The following is a 21,816-nucleotide window of genomic DNA, read 5'->3' as shown; positions in this document are numbered from 1 at the left end:
GCAGGACACATCAAGATGGGGAGGACACAGGAGGGTCACCCAGGGCTGAGGGGCAGAGCCCTCTGCCAACCCCCGGGAGCACAGCTGACTAGGTAATCAGCATAGACCCCGTTCACAGTGCTGCCGAGTCCTGGAGAACTTCTGCTGTCCCTTCAGTTGCCCTGGAGGGGCTAACGTGGGGTGAGGGCACACAGTAGGCTGGGGACTGTAGCAATTGCCCAGTGGTGGGGAAATGTTTTAATATTTAAAATTGACATGGCTGGACCATGGCACGTGACTGACCCGGTTCCCCGGTGGCACAGAATAACATTCAGCCTGGGGGGCTGTCATGTTAGGAGAAAAGACTGGCCCATGATCCTCAAGGAGATTCTAAGGTCCCTGGAGGTAAAGATGTGGCCCTGAGCCAGTTCTAAGCCAGAAAAGGAAAGGAGATGGGGGACCTCATTACCACACCCAGGAGCATGGGTTGCCAGCAACAGTTTGGAGACGGTGAGGCCCTGAAGAACAAACAGGGAGGGAAGCTCATCCCTCCAGGATTGGAGGGGGTGGGGTGTTAAGCAGAGGAGAAGGAAGAGGGAGAAAGGAGCCAGACATGGAAGGGTCAAGATTACCGGAAGCCAAAGAACAGTGAAGTGGGAGCACAGAACAAATGGAAAGTGGGGGCGATTGGAAGCCACAGCAGGATTCAGAGCAGAGAGCAACAAGACTGAAGCAATCATCCTGGGGACAGAGAAGAGGGAGGAGGGAAGAGAGAAGGGCATTCTGGGCAAAGGAAACTACATGTGCAAAGGCCCTGAGGCATGAAAGAGTTTGGTTTGTTCCCAGAGCACTAAGGAGGCTGGTGTGGCTCAGAGAGTAAGAAGGGGAGGGAAGCAGGTCACACAGGGCCAAGCGAGTGGCATTAAGGCACTTGGGCTTTCTTCCGAGCATCCTGGGGACACAACCCCTCCCAGCCCCAGCCCTGCCCCATACCAAGGCTGTCACCAGGATTAGGGGCATCCTTCTGAGCGGGGGTGCCCCGCTGAACGTGTCTGCGAGAGTGTCGCTCCGTTTGCTCCAGGGACAGCACCACTTCGGTCTCTTCCACCCGGCTGGGGTACAGGGCAGAAAGGGGAGTGGGAGTCAGGGAGGGTGCCTGGCAGCCTCCACATATGATGTCCTGTTAGAGGAGGGCAGTCTCATCCGGGGGCTGGTGGGCATTGTGCAGAAAATAATTTGCCACATTGACTTGTTTTAAAGATTTAAATTTTGTTGAATGCTTTTTATTATAATAGCATTGACAAGAAAGTGAAGTGTGTCTTCCCAAGCTCCCTCTGTGGAAGGAAAGGCAGAAAAAAAGAGTTGGCATTTAGCATAGCCTGGGGAGAGAGAGAGAGAGGAGAGACTGAGGGGCCATGAGGGGCAGAGAGCAGGGAGAGTGAAAGGCATGAGAACTAAATATTCTCTTTATAGATATTTACTTATAAATACATTCTTATAAATGTATTGATGAGGAATATGCACTTACTATATTCTTATGTTGTCAAATAGGAAGAATTTATGGGGATATATTTTTATGAATAAGAGATTTTATTTATGAAGCTTCTATTCATAGGCATTTGTCACATTCAAGGGAACGAATTTATAAATACATCCTTACGTCCCTCGTGCCTTCCTGCCGCCCCCTCCCTCCCCAGTCTGTAGCTGCAGAAGCCACTCAAATGTTCTCTCTGCAAATTGGCTTCTGGAGAATGGGTCTGGGATGGAGGACCAGACCTTCATTTGCATCTCATTTGCAGAACACTATCCAGGTCAGAATGTGGGTGGTCCTTCTGCCAGCTCTTTGAGAAGCTGTGACCCTTCCCCATCCTCACCCACCCCTTCTGAGCTGGAAACATCCCAATTTAGGCTGGATCCAAAGCCACCCCACCCCTCTTGAAAAACATAAGGTCGCACAGTCACACGTGTATGCACCCTCGGCACAGGCACAAACAGGAACTCCCATATACACCCAAGTGTATACATCAGATATGCACACATGTTCTATACACTTGGGCTCGCACATATGCATACATGCCACATGAAATGCACGCGTTCATTCATTCCACAGACATTTCCTACACAACCAGTAATACTTAGTGGTTAAGAGCAGGGGCTCTGCAGCCAGCAGCCTGGGTTCAAATTCCAGCTCTGCCACTTATGAGCCGTGTGACCTTGAGCATATGGCTGACCTCTCTGGGCCTCATTTTCCTCTTCTGTAAAGAGGGAGTAATAATAGTACCTCCTCCCCAGGTTGTCATGAGGCCTAAATGAGTTAGTGTATGTCAAATGCATAGAACCGTGCCTGGCACGGGGTGAGCTCTATGTAAGTATTTGCCATCATTGTTTATTGAGCAACTACTGTGTGCCAGACACTGTTCTAGGCGCTGGAGATTCAGCAGCGCACAAGACAGACAAAACTCCCTGCTCTCATGGGGCTTAAATGCTAGGGGGAAAAGACAGACCTTCAATAAAAGATATTATTTGTTGGTAAATGTATCTATCTAGTTACAAAATATATATTTCCACTAACGAAGCACTTGAAACATGGCTGGTTGGAATTGAGGTGTACTGTCAGTATAAAATACACCCCAGATTGAAAAAATTGCGTATGAAAAAGAATCTAAAATATCTCATTAATAATTTTTAATATTGATTACATGTTGAAATGACATTTTTGGATGTATTAGAATACACACATATACCTATATTACAATGTATAATACACTTAATAGTGTATTATTAATTACATTAATTAATAATGTATTACTGATTTAACAATATTATTGATGTGATATATTATTGTATTTAATAAAGTATTATTGAAACTAATTTCACCTGTTTCTTTTTACTTTTTTGGGGGGGGCGGGTATAGTTGTTTTACAATGTTGTGTTAGTTTCTACTGCACAGCGAAGTGACGTAGAGTTCCCTGTGCTATACAGCAGGTTCTTATTAGTTATCTATTTTATACATATTAGTGTATAGATGTCAATCCCAATCTCCCAATTCATCCCACCTCCCACTTTCTGCCTCTTTTTTACTTTTTTAATGGCTATTAGAAAATTCAAAATAACATATGTGGCTCATGTCACACTTTTTTTTTTTTTTTTTTTCCTACGGGGCTGGCTTGAGGGATTTTACTTTCCTGACCTGGGATCAAACCGGGGCCCTCAGCAGTGAAAGTGCAGAGTCCTAACCACTGGAGTCCTAACCACTGGACCACCAGGGAATTCCCACGTCACACTTTTATAGGACAGTAAGTATTAGGGGAAAGAAAGGCGAAGAAGGAGATATGCAATTTTGAGAAGGGCCATCAAGGAAGAAGGCCTGGTTAAACACACAAATGGTTCTAACTGCTCCGAAGCAAAAGGACAGGACCAGGAGGGAAAATGGGGAGATATGACCTCCTGTAGGGGTTCAGGAAAGGGTCTCGCAGTAAGTAATGTCTGAGCTGAAACCAGAAGGATGAGTGGGCGTCATTCAGGAGAAAGAGGAGGAGGGAAGGGGGAGGAGCATCCTGGCAGAGGAATCCGCATGTGCAAAGGTCCTGGAGTTTGGAGTGATAAGGGGAGGCATGCAGGAGTCAGGTCACACGGGGCCTGAAGAGCCATGTTAAGGTTTTGGGACTTTCTCTTCTGGATACTGGAGAACCACAGAAGGGGGCTCTGAGCAGGGGAGAGACATGAACCAATTCGTATTTCAGAACCTGCCCCCTGACCTCGGCAGTTGTGTGATCAGTGGAATCCAAACCAGCTTTAGATCTCAGTTAGGAGGTTAATGCTATAAACAAGGTGTGAGATGGTGGTGGCCATGGAGACAGAGAGAAGGGAAACAAATTCAAGATCTATCCCAGAGGTGGATAGAGTGGATGTGGATAGGAGGGAATGAGAAAAAGGATGCAGGAGAGACTCTTAGGTTTCTGGCTTGAGCAAATAAGAGATTGTGTGGTTTGGTGGTTATTAGTGTAGCCTCCTGACCAACCTTGAGTCAAAACCCAGCTCTGACATTTACTAGCTGTGTGACATCAGGCAAATGACTTCCCCTCTCTGGTCCTCAGTTTTCTCTCCCCAAAAATGGGGATCGAAATAATTGCTATACCTCATGGGGTGGTTGTGAACACAAAGCCCAGGGCCTGGAATGTTGTAAGTGCCCCGTGCAAGTGAGTTGTATTTTTATGGAGCAGGTGCTCACTGCAACGGAAGGAGGCTTAGGTGTGGCAGGATGGATTCTACAAAGTGTCAGCACCTGGGCACGCACAAAGAGCCACGCAGCTGCACGCCACACCGTATGTACACAGCACTAAGCACGATTCATACCATATGCTTCTCATCTCACTGTTACTAAGTAAACACCTATTCTTTCTTCACCCATTTTCTGCCAGTAAAACTGAACTCGAGGCAGATTGAAATTCCAGGGCCTGGCCCCCAAAAGGCAAATCTTCATAATGAATGAAAGGAGCTTGCCGCAAGATATGGGGGCGGGTCCCCTCTCCTTAGCTCTGACAGTGAGGAGACTTCTTCCCAAGGCTACAAGTTATTCAAAGATTCTGATTTGAAAGGGTGTTAAGGAGAGAACATTCCAAGGATGCTCAGCCTTGTTTTCTTGTGTATGAAGACTTAGATGAATATTCCTGTTACCAGCCTCTGTTTTCTAATAGAATCTGTTCTTGATCAAAAAGACCCAGGCAAATCCTCTGGCTTTAGAAATGAATGCCATGTCCTGGAAGATAATCTTCAAAGAAAAGCTGTAAGTCTCCATCTTGGGTGATCGTTTGCTGCCCTCGTCACAATGTTGTCATGGTGAAAAACTTCTAAGGTGCGTGATGGAAGCGGCGGGAAAGACTACGATTCACCACTACACATCCATTAGAATGTCACCCAATGAAGACAAAACAAGACAAAAACAGACAATACAAATGCTGGCAAAGATGTGGAGGAACTGGAACCCTCACACGTTGCCGATGGGAATGCAAGAGGGTACAGCCTCTCTGGAAAGCAGTTTGCTAGTTTCTTAGGGAGCTAAACATACACTGACCATATGACCCATCCATTCCATTCTTAGGTGTTTGCCCAAGAGAAACGAAAACATATGATCTCAAAAAATCCTGGACAAGAATGTTTACAGTAGCTTTTCTTGTAATTGCCCAAAATAGGCAACAGTCCAAATACCCTCCAACTGGTGAATGGATAAACCGTGGTCCATACATATTCATACCACAGAAGATTACCTAGCATCAGAAAGGAACGTATTGATACACACCTCAACGTAGATAAATTTTAAATGTATTAGGCTATGTGAAAGAAGCCAGGCTCAAAGGCTACATACTACAGAATTTCGTGTACATGACATTCTGGAAAAGGCAAAATTCTAGAGTCAGAGAACAGATCAGTGGTTGCCAGAGATGACTGGGGGGTGGAGTGGGGTTCACTATGCAAGAATTTTCTTGGGTGATGAAACTACACTATAGCTTTTTTTGGGGGGCCACACTGCATGGCTTGTAGGATCTTAGTTCCCTGACCAGGGATTGAACCCAGGCCCCTGGCAGTGAGAGTGCGGAGTCATAACCACTGGACCACCAGGGAATTCCCTACTCTATAGCTTGATTATGGTCGGGGTTACACGATTCCATGCACTTGTCGAAACTCATAGAAGCGTATACCAAAAAGAATGAAACTTCTCTATGTAAATTACACATCAATTTTTAAAAAGCACAAAAAAGCCCCCAAGATTCAGCTAGATTTCTTATTTTAACTTGAATATAGAATCCTTTTAGTTTAAATTACACGCTCACACACATCGGTGGCTACATGCAGATACGTGTGTGGTCAGTCACACATGTTCTACAGACGTGTACCTGTGCACATTCCCTCTCACACACGTGTGCACCACACACATGCACACGTGTGCATACACACACACACACCTGTTCACACGTATGCAGACCAGAAGAGAACCACACACAGCCACCCCACCTCATTCCCGCTTACCTGATCAGGAAATGGACGCAGACGATACTCTCAGACTGGGGGCCCCGGCCCCCCGACACCACTGTGGCCTGGGTCTGGGTCCACAGGTAGCCACCACTCCGGGCCAGGAAGCGGTACTGCCCCGTTACTGCCTGGCCCTTGCTCAGCACTGGGGAGGGGCATGGGGAGGGGTTAGGGCAACTGGGGAGAGAAGGCCGTGGGAGCAGGGCGCTGGGTATGAAGGGGCCAGGGAAGAGAAGGTTCCTGGGGACTTGGGGAAGCAGGCGGCTGGTGTTGGCTGGGGCCATGCAGCACTGGAAACGGAACCTGAACACGTACAGGTATGGATGCTCTGGCCGACTGCATCTGAGTCCAGCGCATGGATGTACTCATAGGCAGAACAGCCAATCAGGTCATCGGGGCTGTAGCCAGCAACCTCCGCAATCCTGAAGTGGGTGCAGTGGACCCCGGTCAGTTCAACTGGCGAAAGTGGAGGGTGGGTGAAAGGAAGGAGAGGGGGACACGGGGATGAAGCCAGCAAGACAGACAGAGACAGGGTTGTAACAGAGAGAAAGGGAGAGTAAGAAATAGAAAACGGGGTGTGGCGGTTGAATAATGGCCCCTGAAGATGTCTCCGTCCTAATTCCCGGAACCTGTGAATATGCTACCTTACACGGCAAAAGGGACTTTGCAGATGTGATGAAGTTAAGGATCTTGAGATGCGGAGATGATCCTGGATCATCTGGGTGGGCCCAGTGTAATCACAGGAGTCCTTATAGGAGGGGAGTAGGTGATTAGAGTGAGACTAGATGTGATGATGGAGGCAGAAGCTGAAGTGATGCTCTGTGAAGGTAGAGAGGGGGCCACAAGCCAAGGAATGTAGGCGGTCTCCAGAAGCTTTCATGGCAAGGAAACAGATTCTTCCCTGGAGCCTCCAGAAGGAACATAGCCCTTGATTTCAGCCTCATAAGACTCATTTCAGACTTCTCACCTCCAGAACACTGAGATAGAGAATTTGTATTGTTTTGAGACACTACGTTTGTGGTAACATGATACAGCAGCCATAGGAAACTAATAGGGGAGGAGAGAGAAGGTAAAAATCGGAAGAGTGATGAAAAGAAAAAACAAAAAAGGGGACTTCCCTGGTGGTCCAGTGGTTAAGAATCCGCCTTCCAATGCAGGGCACGCAGGTTCGATCGCTGGTCGGGGAACTAGGATCCCACATGCGCGGAACAACTAAGCCTGTGTGCCACAACTAAAGAGCCTGCATGCCGCAACTACAGAGCCCATGCACTCTGGAGCCCGCGTGCCACAACTAGAGAGAAGCCCACACACCACAGTGAAAGATCCCGGGTGCCGCAACTAAGACCCGAGGCAGCCCAAAAATAAATAAATAAAGATTAAAAAGAAAGAAAGAAAGAAAGACAAAAGAGAACGTGAAAGAAATAGGAGAGGGGAAGAGAAAGAAAGAAAGTCACAAAAAGAAAGATAAAAAAGAATGAATAGAAATAAAAAGTAATCATGATGATAATGATTTTAAAAAATAGGCACTTCTAGAGTGCTTTGTACCAGGCAACTCACTGAATGCTCAGAACAACTGTTCAAAGTAGGTTCTGCTATCACTCCATAGGACGGATGAGGAAAGTGTGGCACAGAGAGGTGAAGTCATTTGGCCAAGGGTGCACAGCCAGCATTTGAACCCAAGCAGTCTGAACCCAGATACGAAGACCCACAGACAATTCAGAGACAGAGAGATACACAAAGACAGAGATAGATGGAGTCAGAGAGATAGAAACAGAGCAGAGAGAGCAGCTGGGGGGTAGGAGAGGAGACGTGAATGAACTTGGGCAGAAAGGAAGAAGAGGAGCCAGGCTGGCAGGTGGTGGGTGGGCCCCTGGCTCCTGCCCACCTCTCATCACAGTAGGTGAACTTCATGTCCAGACTGTGGCGGCTGAGGAAGGCCCCCCGGCCCAACGGGGGCTCCAAGCTGCCAGGGTGGGGGATGGCTTCACAGATTAGCACCAGGCATTGCAGGGGGGGCTCCAAGTGGGGGCTCCCGGCCGGGGAAGACTGTGCAGGGGGCTTGTAGGCCCTCATGTGTCCAGAACAGTGCAGTACCTGGTGGGCAGGGAGCGAGGCAATGAGGCACCTGGGCCTAGGGCTACCCAAGGGGCTGGGAGGTATCTCCCTGTAGGCCCCTCCCCTCAGGGAACTGAGAAGAAGAAACCCCTGAGGATTCTAGAGACCCAGCTCAGGGAGCTCTGAGGACCCCCAGACCCCAACCCCACAGAGACCCAACCTAAGAAGGTTCTGACAATCTCTAGATTCTTAAGACTCAGGGAGCTCCGAGGACCCCAGGTTCCAACCCCATGGAGACTCCAGGCCCAGGATGCTGAGGACCCCCAGCCCCAGGCTCACAGAGACCCAGACTAAGAAAGGATACAAGGACCCCCAGATCCCCAACCTCCTAGGTACCCAAAGGACGCACTAGACCCAGCCTGAGAACGCCCCACTGGATCCCCGGCCCAGGAGACTCCCGGACTCCAACCCACTGTGAGAACTTTGGGCTCAGGTCCAGCCCCAGCAGGTCCCTTGCCCTCCTCCAGGCCAGGCCCTGCCCACCTTCCAGGTGGCCGCCTTGAGGTTGAGGGTGCGCCCGCGGCTGGTGAGGGTGCTCTTCATGCGCAAGGAGAAGCACCGCTCGGTGGGGGCCTCCGGCTTCTTTTTGGACAGGCCTGAGGAGGGCCATGGGGGGGGGGAGGAGCAGGTCACTGGGCAGCTTGGGACAGGGCCCAGCCCCTCCAGCACCCTGGTTACTAACCTCTCCCCAGCCTCATCCCCAAAATTGAGACTTCCGACCCAGAGAGGGTCTCCACGGGGTATGCTATGCTCCTTTAGACCCCCGGGGTGCAGCCATGTCCCTGTATTCCCCTGGGGCAGGGCCACATCATCCTCATCCCATTTTTCTCAGTCCAGTATTTCAGAGGGGGAGAAGATATGCTGAAGAAAGAATGGAGGGCTTCCCTGGTGGCGCAGTGGTTGAGAGTCTGCCTGCCGATGCAGGGGACGCGGGTTCGTGCCCCGGTCCGGGAAGATCCCACATGCCGCGGAGCGGCTGGGCCCGTGAGCCATGGCCGCTGAGCCTGCGCATCCGGAGCCGTGCTCCGCAACGTGAGAGGCCACGACAGTGAGAGGCCCGCGTACCGCAAAAAAAAAAAAAGAAAGGATGGAGGCTCAGTTTCTGTAATTTGGGGGCAGAGATCTCCAAGGACTCACTCTGCCGGGGAGTCAGGGCGTCCTGAAGCTCCTCTTGGTCACAGGGATGGACAAAATCAAAGATACTGTGTCCGATCAGCTCAAGCTGGGAGGGAGGGAAGCAGGGGGTGTCTTAGAGGAAAAGCATTTTTACCAGGGCCTCTGACCCATCTCCTCCCTCCCATCCTCAGCAGCCTGCCCTAATTCATGAGCCTGGATTATTTCCCCAGTCTCCTTATTCATTCATTCATTCATTCATTCATTCCTTTCTTTGGCATATAATTTGCTGGGCATTCTTCTACATGGTATGGGCACAGCAGTGGCTATGAAGACAAAATCCCTGCCTCTCAGAGCTTACTGGCTAGTGGCGGGAGATAGCCAATGAACAAACAAAACAACACACATGCATAAAACAATATACTAAGTGATATGAAGAAAACTAAAGCAAGGTAAGATGATGAAATGATGGGACGCTATCTTAGAGGCAGTAGTCAGGGACAGTTTCTTGAAGAAGTGACATTTACACAAATTGCTGAACAAAGCCAGTGAGGTGGCTCTCTGGAGTGGAGTGTTCCGGAAAGAGAGAACAGCAAGTGCAAAGGCCCTGAGGTGAGACCCTATTCAAATTCCATTTGTTGTGCAAGCCGAAGACCCAACTCCTTATTTCAATTCAGGAAATGAGACTGGTGCTGGGAGGAGGTGACACAGATGAAAGGGGACCCACAGAGCCCACAGTCCAGAGCTAATGCTGAATAGGGGAGGAGTGAGATCTTGTAGTTGGATTTGAATCCGAGCTCTGCCACTTCCGAGCTTTGGGATCTTGAGACCTTCACCTATCTGAGCCCAAGAGCTCAAACTAACAGAGAAATTGGTACCAAGAGTGGGATAACAAGGCAGGGGAAAGGAAGGGATGCCAACTGTGGAGCCCATTTATGTGAGCTAAGAAGAAGAATGGTATTGCTGTAAGGACCAGCTGAAATTAGTTCTACTCTCTAAGTGTCTCTTGTTTGTCCTCCCATCCCCAGGCCCCTAATCCTACTTCTTTTCTCCCACTTGGGGCCCCGCATCCACTTCCTTATGGATTTTCCAGCCGCTAGTCTCACTCCCTCTAATTCTATCTCTGTGCAGTACCTAGAGGGATCTTTCTAAATAAAATGAAATTCTGATTCCACCTTTCTGATACAACCTCTCCCCTGCTTAAAATCTTTCCATGGCTCCACAGTGCCCTAGAGATAAACCTTCTATTTTGGTCCTAAATTATGTCCTCTCCAGCCTTTTCTCTCTCACTTTCTCCCATTGCACTCTGCACCTAGCTTTGATTAATGTCTTTATTTCCCCCAAATGCTGTTTTATCTCACATCTGTGTCTTTGCATATTCTGTTCCCTTGGCCATGTACATTGCATTGCCAGTCTTCTCTGATCCCATCCATTCGCCATACCCTTTGAATGGCTAAGCACTTCAGGTTTTAGCTCAGATGTCTTCTCCTCCAGGAAGCCCTCAATTCCCACCCAGGCTGGGTCAGGTACCACCCTCCACCCCCGGCTGGTACAGCCCCCTAGGCTGCCCCACCCCAGCCCTGACCATTCTGAATCTTCCTGTCTGGTGACATATTTGTCTCCCCTCTGCACTGTGGGCCTTGTAAAAATAGGGCTAAGGTGGTTCTGGTCACCTCTGTATCCCAGCATCACCTGCACAAAGCAGGCAGCTCCTCTTACCTGACTGAGGCCCAGGTGTTTGCTGACATTCTCTGACAAGTAAGCCATGTCTCCCTCGGCGGTGAGCACCATAACGAAGCCCTCCAGGGCCTTCAGGTAGCAGGCATCCAGTGGTTCGCCCCCTGCTCCCACCTGGTTCCACTCCCCTGGTGTCCGGACCAGGATGGGGCATCTCTAGTCAGCGGTAAGGCCACCCTGGCTAGCCTCCCTCTGCTTTCCTTCACTCAGAGGAACTTATAGGTACCTCCAGGTGAGTGGGGCACATCCCAGTGGCTTGGAGTCCAAGGAAGAGGGCAGGACCACCAAGGACTGGAATTCTAAGGGAGCAGAGCCTCCCAGGGGTACAGAATTCTAAGGAGATAGGGGTTTCCTAAGGGAACAGAACTCTAAGGAGGGCAGAATCTTAAGGGGATGAAATTTCCAGGGGTCAAAATTCTAAGAAGCCGGGGCCTAGGAGGAGTCATAATTCCAAGGGGGCCAAGCTTCCCAGGGGTTCAGAATTCTTGGAGCAGGACCTTCCAGATCGGCGGGATTCTAAAGAAGCAGGGACTCCCAAGCAACAGAATTCTAAGGAGGCAGAATTCATCTAATGGGCAGAGTCTGCCAGAGGATGAGTCCACTTTCCCCATAATAAAAGCTTTTCAGGGTCCTGGGATTCCAAGGGTGTGTGTGTGTGTGTGTGTGTGTGTGTGTTTGTGTGTGTGTGTGTGTGTGTGTGTGAAGGCGTCCTACAGAGAATTCTAACAGGGAGGGAATTCAAGGGGATGGCTACTAAGGGGACAAGCAATAGAACTAGGGACCTGAGGAGGGGAAGCGGGGTCCTGGGATTCCAAGGGTGTGTGTGTGTGTGTGTGTGTGTGTGTGTGTGTGTGAAGGCGTCCTACAGAGAATTCTAACAGGGAGGGAATTCAAGGGGATGGCTACTAAGGGGACAAGCAATAGAACTAGGGACCTGAGGAGGGGGAGCGGGACTCTCTCAAGTAATTAAATATTGGGCAGTGAAGCCTCCTGGGGATATTGATTATAAGGGAAGGAAGCTTAGCCGAGAAGATCTCTCAGGAGACCAAATCCTAAGGGTCCAGGTGCCTCAGGGAGTTAGCCGGCCTCCTATTCCCTAGGATTCTAACTCTAAGGAGGCGGAGCTTCCCAAGGGCGCGTTCCAATGGGCGGGGCTTCACAAATGATAGACTTCTAAGGGGGCGGGGACTCCTAAGAAACTGGGTTCCGATTGGCCCAGAACCTGAAGGGGCGGGGCCTCTCCCACTAAGTGGATTCCAGAGGGGTGGGGCTTCGCCGGGAAGACATAGGGGGCGGGGTCTTGTGGAGATGAGGCTTCCCGGAGGAGGGGCCTCCCTGGGATGTACCTTTCTGAGGGCGGGGTCTTGCTGAGGTGGGAATTCCCGGGGGCGGGCCTCACCTGCGGCGCAGAGTTGGTGCATGCGCAGGTAGCTGATGGTGAGGCGCATGATGGAGGCTTTGTCCAGGTGGGCGCTCACCCCGCGCGCGAAGGGCAGCGTGTGCGCCAGCTGGTACAGCACCTCGGTCTCCTGGCTGCGCCGGCTGCGGGCCGCATCCCGGGACTTCTCCTTGCGCAGCTCCGTGCTCGACCTGCGGGCATGGGCAGCGTTCACTGGCGGCGCCCCGGGAAGGGAAAGAGTTGGATGGGACAAGCACGTGGGTTGCTGCCACATGGGTCTCGGGTTCAGGGAGGGCAGAGCCGCGACTGTGCTGGCCTCGCAGTGTGGCCCGGGCGAGTTGCCGGAGCTCTCTGGGCCTGGGTGGATTATACTGTGGAGTCGCTCCTTGCCTCAGGTTTTATCTGTCCCGGCGCCAGCCAGCCCATGCTGCCCTCCGGTGCCTCACTCCTCTCCAAGGCGTGCCCAGGGCCGCTCTGTCCCCTCCCTGACTTATCTGCTGTTTATTCTCCGGGCTTGGGAAGACCGGGGAACAGGGAGGCCTCCGGCAGGGAGGGGGCTGGCAGAGCTGGCCAGGAGCCAGGGAACGGAGGGCGCAAGAAGATGCCTCCAGCCCCCCAGGCCCCCTGCCCTACAGCCTCCCAGAACCCCCTCTTCTGCCCTTTCCCCTCCTCAGCTGAGCTGAGTCCTCAGAATCTTGGAGTACAGATCTCAAAGTCCAACGACCCACCAACAGGGGCCCTGCCAGGGTGACACAGCAAACCAACCCCAGGGCCAACGGCTCACCACTCATCTCTGCCCTTTAATCCACTTCAAATGCCTGAATTCTGCATGTGGGGTTGGGAGGAGAGGATGAGTGTCATTTTTTTTCAGAAATATCTACCACTTATCCAGCTTTTACTATTAGGTCAGACCCCGTGCCGAGTGTGTAACTTACATTAACCCGTTTAGCTCAGACATCCCTAGAAGGAAGGTAGTAACATTTTCCCCGTTGAACAGATGAAGCCCAGGCACAGAGAGGTGCAGTGCTTGCCCACAAGGAGTGAAGCCAGCGTTTGAACGCTGGTCTTCCTAAACTCTTCAGTTTCCTCTGTTGTATGGCCCTGGGTTTATCTCCAGATTTCAGTACTTCTCCCTGTTTCTGCCACTGTCTTAAAAGTCAAACTCCAGGTCTGTCTGAATCCAAATTATAGTTTCGGGGAAGAAAATTATAGAGTATGTTACATATAGTATAGTATGTGTAATCTTATCTATATTGATACTATTGGTAAAACCATTAATAAGCAGCTATAAGTTGCTAAGCATTTATGGGTCTGGCGTTGCACTAAGTAAGGACTCAGCCTATGTGTACTCATTCAATCCTAAGAAAGCCCTAGGCAGAGAGCACTTTAAACCTCCACTTCACAAAGGGGAAACTGAGGCTCCGGAAAGTGAAGTCCTTTGCCCCAAAAGTCACAAAGCCATTAAGTGGTGGAGCTGGGATTTGAAGTCAGGCAGTGAAGTTCCAAAGCCTTTATTCTTCTAATTCCTTTCTTGTGACGTCCCCGCCAACCTCCACGGACGCAAAACTCTAGGAGGGGAAGCTGCCCCTTCCTAAAAGCCAGAGGCCACTTCTGGGGCATCAACCTCACCCCCGAGCAGGAGACCTGCAGCCCAACCCACAGGCATGATGGAGGGAGGGGAGTGGACTCTTCTGACTCTCCAGATGGGAAAGAACTCCTCAGTGCAAGTGGGTGGGAGGCACAGAAGGGGGCAGCTGGGTGGAGGGAGCCAGCAGTTGCCCTCATCCCCTCCCTCCTGGCTGATGGGGGGCAGGGGCCTCCAGCCCCGCTCTGCCCAGGGGACATTCCGTCCTCCTGTCCCGTTCTGTTCCAGCCCTGTTTGTCTTCCTGCCCAGAGGGTGGGGGTGGGCGGGCCTCGCTGAGCTGGGGGCCCAGACAGAGGGAACAGGGAGTAGGAACAGGAACGGGGTTGGGGGGTGGGGTTGGCCCCCCACCTCCTGGGCAGCTGGGCTCTATAATCCTCTCTGTGGCCAAATGACTCCTCCCTCCATAGAAGAAGCTAGCTGGTGGCTACAGCGGGACCCTCCTTCTAGCTCCCAGCCTGTTCTCCGGATGTTCTGACAGGAAGTGTGGCCTCTCACTTGCTCCACAGATGCCTGGTCTCTGGCCTTTCCCTTTAAACAGAGTCGGGGCTAGTTCCTCTGGTGCAGGGTTCCAATCTCAACTCCATTACTTAACAGCTGTGTGACTTTGGACAAGTTGCATAGCCTCCCTGAGCCTAAGAACAGCACAAACTCATGGGGCTGTTGTGAAGATTAAATGAGTTAATATATGTCAAGGGCTTAGAACCGGGCCCGGCAATTGGTTGGTGCTATATAAAGGTTCAACTTTTATTATTTCCCCTTTGTCCACATCAGGGATGGAAGGCTTAGGAGCGTCGTAGGCACTGGAGAAACCCTCGGGCTTCAGTGGTAACCCCATGGTGTGGTGTGTGTATGTGTGCAAGTACACACGTGATTTAAACAACACCTTGGGAAGAAAACGAAATCATAGTGATACTAATAATAATGATAGCTTTGGTGGATCAAACACGCATGAGCTTAGAGACCCCATGAAATCCTTTCAACAAACCCTAAGAACCTGGAAAAGTGATCTCCCTTTTACAGAGTCAGAAACCAAGGCTCTGAGCAATTGCATCACCCAGCCAAGTAACCAGGCTGGTAATCCCAGGGCCCCCCACCAATGCGCAACCAAGCCCAAGGCTTCTGTTGGTCTGACCACGTGTCTGCTTCTACCCAGAACCCTGTCGGACTTGAACACAGTTTTTTGCTCACCTACCGGGTATCCTGCCCCAAAGATCTGTCCCCTCACTGCTTCTCGTCTTGAGCGGGTGCAGGGGAGGGGAGGTATAACCCTCATTTTCCAGGCTACAAAACTAAGGCTCAGAGAGCAGTTGCTGGCACAAAGCCACACAAGCCAGGAAGCAGGCAAGCTGCAGTTTGAACCCTGATTTGGGGGCCTGTGCTCTTAAATGCCATGCCTTGGTGGGCATGCCACCCAATGGACCCCTGTCCTGCCCCTCCTCTGTCCATTGGCCCCAGTCCCTTCCCCTTGTCCCACCACTGCTGCCTCCAGATTTCCCCAGCTGGCCAGTCTCCCCAGCTGGCCCCATGCCCAGCCCTGGTCCGTCCCCTTGGCACTCTGCCCAGGTTGGGACGTGCAGCTGGAACCCTGCCACCCTTCCTCTGTGTTCCAGTAGAGAACGGGGGTGGAGCCAGGCTGGGAGGCCCCAGGGTAAGGCCTGGGAATGGGGACTAGGGCTTGGTGCCCCCCCCCCCACAACCAGGAGAGGGAGAAGCCCACCTCTTCCCTGCCCTGAAGAACTTGCCACCCGAGAACAAAGGCATGGAGAAGCGGGGACACCCTTCCCCACGTTCAGGGCTGCTCCTGGCCTCTCTCTCCTGATATTCAGCTGGGTACTGGGGGTCTTGCAAAAAGTGTAGAGGATTTGGGTGGGGGCTTAGGTTGAATACGTGCAGAGACTCCTCTTGGCATTGCGCCAAGGTGGCCTGAGAGGGTTTGGGTTTGAGAAGGGACTTGGGGTGGGGGTCGGTGGGAGTCTCTCTACCCCTGACTCTGCTCCTTCCTAAGGACATGATAATCCAGTGGGGCGCCTGTACCCAAAGCCCTATGTTCTCTGGGAACCCTCTGACCGGAGGGGCACCCTGGGCCGAATGCCCATCAGGGACTTCCCAAGAATCACCCTTGCCTGGGATGGGATGGCAAGGATGGAAGAAGGGAAGTGGGCAAGGGAGTATGGGGGGCCCACTCACCATCACCCTGACCCTCTTTGGCCCTAGCGCCATCCTAGGGGTGCAGGAGGGGATGGAGCGTGGCCGGGATCTGGGTGCGAGTTATGAGTGGGTGGTGCGTGGGCTCGGATGTCACCTCAGGAGAGGGCTGGCCTTGGATGGGGAGGGGGGAGTGCCCCAGCTCCGCCAAGAGGGGCCCCCACCTAGGCAGGAAGGGGTGCTGGGAGGGGCTAGACCAGGGTTGGCCTACAAGGGGTGGGATAGAGTTCCCTGGCAGGCCCAGAGCCAGAGACTAGAATAGAATTGGGGGGTGTATAAGTGGGGGGAGTGAAAACATGGGGGTGGGGAAGGATCCAATCAGACCTGCGAAGCCAGGGAGGAGGGAAGGGGGTGAGGCTTCCTGGACGCCTCAGATTGGACAGGAGAAACCAAGGGCGTGGGATATTTTCCGGGGTCGCATGAAAACATGGCCAGATAGGACCCCCTGGCAGTGGACCCAGAGCACGAGTCCCCTGTGCTGCCCCAGCAAATCTGCACCTGCTGGGAAGGGAACACAGAAACCCACCACCTGTCCGGGATGACCCCAGCTGGGCTCTGCGGCAGGGGGCGCTTCCCACAGCTTGCACTGAATCAGGCACAGCACCCTCTCTGGAGTCTTCCCCAAATAAGGCTTGGGTGCCCCTTTCCACTGTCACAGGGACTGGGTGGGAGTGGAGGAGTCAGATAAGAGGCTAGACTTTGGGAAGTGGGTCAGGCTGTTTTCTTGTTCTTAAAGGGGGTGACCCTACTTTCCAAAAGGCCCCTGGGAAGGGTCCCAAGGTGGCTTCTGAAAGGTGACCACCTCTGCCTATTTCTAGGCAACTCAAGGTTTGGGAGACTGTCAGGGAGGGTCCAGTTAAAGAGGATGTCTCTTCTCTTGAACTCAGAAGCTGACTCCGCATTCCAAGGGACTCCCTATATCTGGGAAGGCTCAATTTGGGGGTACCCCGGATCCCCTAGTCCCCTAGGACTCTAGGGGTCTGGTGTCAAAGAACAACCTCAATTCTGGGGGCTCGGAGGCCAGAAGGGTCAGTATGTGGAGGGAGAATGCCTCCCGCAGAAGCCTGGGAACTGCTCAAACGCAACTACCCCCGATTCCATGGGGACCCCGAGTTTCAACCCCAGTCAGGAGGGGAAGCGAACCCGGAACAGCAGGAAATCTGGGATCACGACCCAGATGTCGCTCCTGGCTAGAGGGGCGTGGCAGCCTGGACTTGGGGAAATGCCCCCACCCCTGCAGTCCCCTAGGGTGGAGGGTGCGGCGGGGATGTGTCTCCAACCGCGAGCCTGAGTGGCCCTAGGCTTGCACCCGCGCCTTCCCCACCCGGCTCAGGGGTCGCTGGAAGAGGAGCCCCCCCCAATTCTTATCATTCCTGACCCCAAAGCCCAGTACCTTGCGCGCTGTAGCCCCAGCGCCATGACTCGCCAGTCGCCGCTCCGGAGCCCTTCGAGGCCCCTAGCCCCCTCCCCTGCCCTGCGAGCCCCCTCCCCAGCTCCTCCCCGCGCCGAGCGGTTGGCTGCGCAGCGCCCGGCCCGCGGCTCTGGTTGGTTGACCGGTATGTCACTTCCATGAAAGAGGCGGGACAAGAGACGAAGACTTGGAATGCCGTGGGGGGGGCTGCGGGGGGGGAGAGAGAGAGAGAGAGAGAGAGAGAGGTGTGTGTGTGTGTGTGTGTGTGTGTGTGTGTGTGTGTGTGTGTGTGTGTGTGTGTAGAGGGGGCGGGTGCAGTGGAATACATCCCCCCCCCAGCCACACTCCTTGCCGCGGACTTCTCAGCAGTGTCGCCAGCGCGGTGCAAGCAAGGTCGGCTGGCCGCGCCTTCTGGCCCAGTATCTCCCGCCAAGTTCCGACACCAGTACTCTTCTGAACCCACCTAGTTCACTCCAGCCCCCACCCTCTAACTCGCACCCCCGGCTCACTCCTCCATTTCCTACCCCCGGGTGGGCCCCTCCGACCTCCAATCCCACCCCCTCCAGTGGCCCAGCCCTGCCTCCTGAGTCGCCCAGCTCCGCCTCCACCCCTTCCCTATCCACTGAGTCCTCCGTTTTTCCTCTCCGCCCCCAACTCCCGACCCCACCCCAGTTCTACAATCCCTCCCCCCTCTGTACCCCATCGTTCCCTCTCAGTCCCGAGCCCCTTCCTTCCACCTTCACCCCTCCGTCTCGTGCCCAATCCCTCTGCTCCCCACTCCTCCGGTCTGGCACCCTCTGTACCCCAGCCCCACCTCCTTGCCTCTCTAACTCCGTTTTCAGGTTCTCACTGGTGAGTGATCAAGTTTATGTCAAGTAAATATGTAAAACTCAATCACACCCACTTTTCAAAAGAGCGGAGAAATGATCTTTCTACCAATGAAGTAAGAAGGGAGAGGCACAAGGTCACCAAGGAGTGTTGAAAGTGTTACAATTGGATAAGGAACAGGGTGTGTGTGTGTGTGTGTGTGTGTGTGTGTGTGTGTGTGTGTGTGTGTGTTGGTGGTGGTTGGGTTCTAATCCATAGCAGACCAATATTCAGGATGCAGCTTTGGGCAGGGAAGAGGACACTATAGCAGAAGTCTGTGGTTTTTGCCCACCCTAGTGTCCCACTCAGTTTTCTTTTGGGGAACCACTTCTCTCCCCTCTCAGTCTATTTAATTTGAATAGGGCTGGCCATAACCCTCCCCTCACCAGCTCCAGGGACTAGACCTAGCCAGTTTATTCTGTTTTTCTGATCACAGTGATTGGTTCAGGGAAGGCATGTGACCTAATCTAGCCCAGTGAGACCCAACCCTGAGACATTTGCTGCAACTATCACAAAAGAGGTTCTCTTTCTACTGGAGTTGCCAAGCTGGTGGGATGTGAGCCTGGAGCTCGTGGGGCTCTGTTACCATGAAAGAAGAGGCTTTATGCTGAATGTCAATGCAGAGGAAAGCAGAAATGAAAGTTTGTAAAAGACAGTCCTAACACTAGCACTTAAGTGCCTGGATCCAGCCATACCTGAAGTCCATTTTAATCTTAGAACCATTATGGGTTTTTTGGTTGTTGCTGTTGTTGTTAAATATTGTTTTATTCATTTACTTTGTGCTTAGATTAGTTGAGTTGATTTCAGCTGCTTACCCCCAAAAGAATCTTGATAAACTGAGAGAATATCTCCTGAGCCTCAGTACAGAGACATGTGAATGAGAGGTCAAAATTAGGAAGGGCTGCAGGAGAAGCAGGTCCTATCCAAGGAAGCAGAGGCTATCTGAGTCATAGCAGATAGCCAGTCTGAGGATTTACGGTGCCCAAGGAAAATTGACATTTGTTAAACAAACATTAAAACAGGACTAAAACTTATATACACAGATGTGCCAGGCATCTATGATCTAGGTTAGTGTTAAACTTCACTTGATGGTTCCTGGCAGCAAAGGTGATATGGGAAATGTGTTTTTCGAAATGATTTCCAATTTTTGCTAAAAGGATATGTTCTTGTTTGGGGCTTCCCTGGTGGCACAGTGGTTAAGAATCTGCCTGCCAATGCAGGAAGCACGGGTTTGTGCCCCGGTCCGGGAAGATCCCACATGCCGCGGAGCAACTAAGCCCAGTGTGCCACAACTACTGAGCCTGTGCTCTACAACCCATGAGCCACAACTACTGAGCCCGCACGCCTAGAGCCCGTGCTCCACAACAAGAAAAGCCACCGCAATGAGAAGCCCACGCACCACAACGAAGAGTAGTCCCTGCTCGCTGCAACTAGAGAAAGCCCGTGCACAACAACGAAGACCCAACACAGCCAAAACTAAATAAATTAATTATTTTTTTTAAAAAAAAAGGGATATGTTCTTGTTTTTCTGAAGAGACAAGTTTTGTTCCTGGAGCTGAAGCTTAGGGGAGAGCTTTACATTATTAAAATGCAGAGTGATCCGAGCCACCAGGAACTATGGGAGCTCAGTGCAGGCACCTCACCCAGACTGGGGGGGTTGTCGAGAAGGTTTCCTAAGGAGGAGACCTCTGAACAGAGACCTGAAGGATGAATAAGAGTGAAGAAGGTAAAGAGAGGGCTTCCCTGGTGGCGCAGTGGTTAAGAATCCGCCTGCCAATGCAAGGGACACGGGTTTAAGCCCTCATCTGGGAAGATCCCACATGCCGTGGAGCAACTAAGCCCGTGCGCCACAACTACTGAGCCTGCGAGCCACAACTGCTGAAGCCTGTACGCGTAGAGCCCGTGTTCTGCAACAAGAGAAGCCACCGCAATGAGAAGCCCGTGCATCGCCAGGAAGAGTAGCCCCCGCTGGCAGCAACTAGAGAAAGCCCGCGTAATGAAGACCCAACACAGCAAAAAATAAATAAATAAAATAAATAAATTTATTAAAAGAGAGAGAGAGAGGGAGAGAGAAAAGTATTCTGGGCAGAGGGAAGAGAATGCAATGGCTTGGAGGCAAAAAAAAGAGCTTGGGACCTTGAGATATTTGAAAGGTACCTGTGGCTACAACGTGGAGTGTAAGGAGAGGAGGTGGGCAGTGATGCTGGAATGGTGCATGCAGGTGAGATCAAACCAGATCTGAAAGCCATGAAAGAAGTTTGGGCAATATCCTGGGAGCACTGGGGAGCCATGGCAGAGTTTTGAGCAGGACAGGAACACAATATGTGCCTTAAAAAGATTCCTCTGGTTGCCATGTGGAGAGTGGATAACAGGGGTGAGATTGAAGGTCCGAGAACAGGAGGGAGGCTGGGGTGCAGATCTGGGTGTAAAGAAGAGATGCCTGGGCCAGAGAAGGGGCAATGGGGATAAAGGAGAGGAGACAGACTGAAAAGATATTGAGGTTCACCCACACATCAACATATTACTATACTGATATGGATAAACAAACTGTGGTACACCCATACAATGGATACTACTCAGTAAGAAAAAAGAATCAACTATTGATACACATACAACACAGATGAATCTTAAAATCATTATGCAGAATGAAAGAAGACAGACACAAAAGAGAATTACTATGTGATTTCAATTCCATGAAGTTCCAGAATGGGCAAGGCTAATCTACGGTGGAAAAAAAACAGTGCAAGTGTCCTGAGGTGGGATTTGCCTGGTAAGTTGAGGGAGCAGCAAGGAGACCAGTGTGGCTAGAGCAGAGGGATGGATGGGAAGATTGGGAGATGAGATCAGAGAGATGATGTGGGGAGAAAGTGGACAGTGGTGTGGAAAGATCATGCAGGGTGAGTTTTTTTTAGGTTGTGTTGGCTTTCACTCTGAGGGAGATAGAAACATAGAAGCCTTTTCAGCAGGAAAGTGACATCTGAGTTAGGTCTGAATGAAGTCCTCTTTCCCCACAGGTTGGAAAGAACTGGAAGCTCTCTCATTTACAAAACAAACCACCCAAACGAGATTTATTTTGCTCATGAATCTGCAATCTGGGCAGGGCTCAGTGGAGACAACTCATCTCTGCTCCACTTGGCATCAGCTGGGGCAGCTGAAAGACTGTCGGCAGGAATGATCTGATGCTTCCCCAGTCACATGCCTGGTGGTTGATGCTGCCTGTCAGCTGAGACCTCACCTGGGGGCTGTGGCTGGAACATCTACATGTGACCTTTCCATGTAGCTGCTTGGGCTTCCTCACATCATGGCAGCCAAGC

General features: G+C 51.7%; 1 protein-coding gene across 2 annotated transcripts in view; it reads right to left on the bottom strand.

Moving 5' to 3' along the window:
* Nucleotides 1–17,643, bottom strand: part of HIF3A (hypoxia inducible factor 3 subunit alpha) — a gene marked incomplete at both ends in the record, with an annotated part of 28,731 nt that extends 11,088 nt beyond the window's left edge. Inside the window, 9 exons of one of the 2 annotated variants that reach the window (XM_082862216.1) lie at nucleotides 973–1,091; nucleotides 6,007–6,154; nucleotides 6,325–6,431; nucleotides 7,895–8,103; nucleotides 8,608–8,720; nucleotides 9,262–9,346; nucleotides 10,957–11,102; nucleotides 12,374–12,564; nucleotides 17,618–17,643. In XM_082862216.1, the coding sequence (XP_082718342.1) occupies nucleotides 973–1,091; nucleotides 6,007–6,154; nucleotides 6,325–6,431; nucleotides 7,895–8,103; nucleotides 8,608–8,720; nucleotides 9,262–9,346; nucleotides 10,957–11,102; nucleotides 12,374–12,564; nucleotides 17,618–17,643 (1,144 nt within the window). Of the gene's footprint in view, nucleotides 1–972; nucleotides 1,092–6,006; nucleotides 6,155–6,324; nucleotides 6,432–7,894; nucleotides 8,104–8,607; nucleotides 8,721–9,261; nucleotides 9,347–10,956; nucleotides 11,103–12,373; nucleotides 12,648–17,617 lie in introns of those variants that run through there. The other variant, XM_082862215.1, reaches the window with a different exon arrangement.
* Between the last annotated feature and the right edge of the window lie 4,173 nt (nucleotides 17,644–21,816).

The sequence above is a fragment of the Leucopleurus acutus genome, assembly GCF_964270905.1.
Source record: "Leucopleurus acutus genome assembly, chromosome: 20".
In the NCBI taxonomy this organism is placed as follows: Eukaryota; Metazoa; Chordata; class Mammalia; order Artiodactyla; family Delphinidae; genus Leucopleurus; species Leucopleurus acutus.
This window is presented reverse-complemented; position numbering and strand designations above follow the sequence as displayed.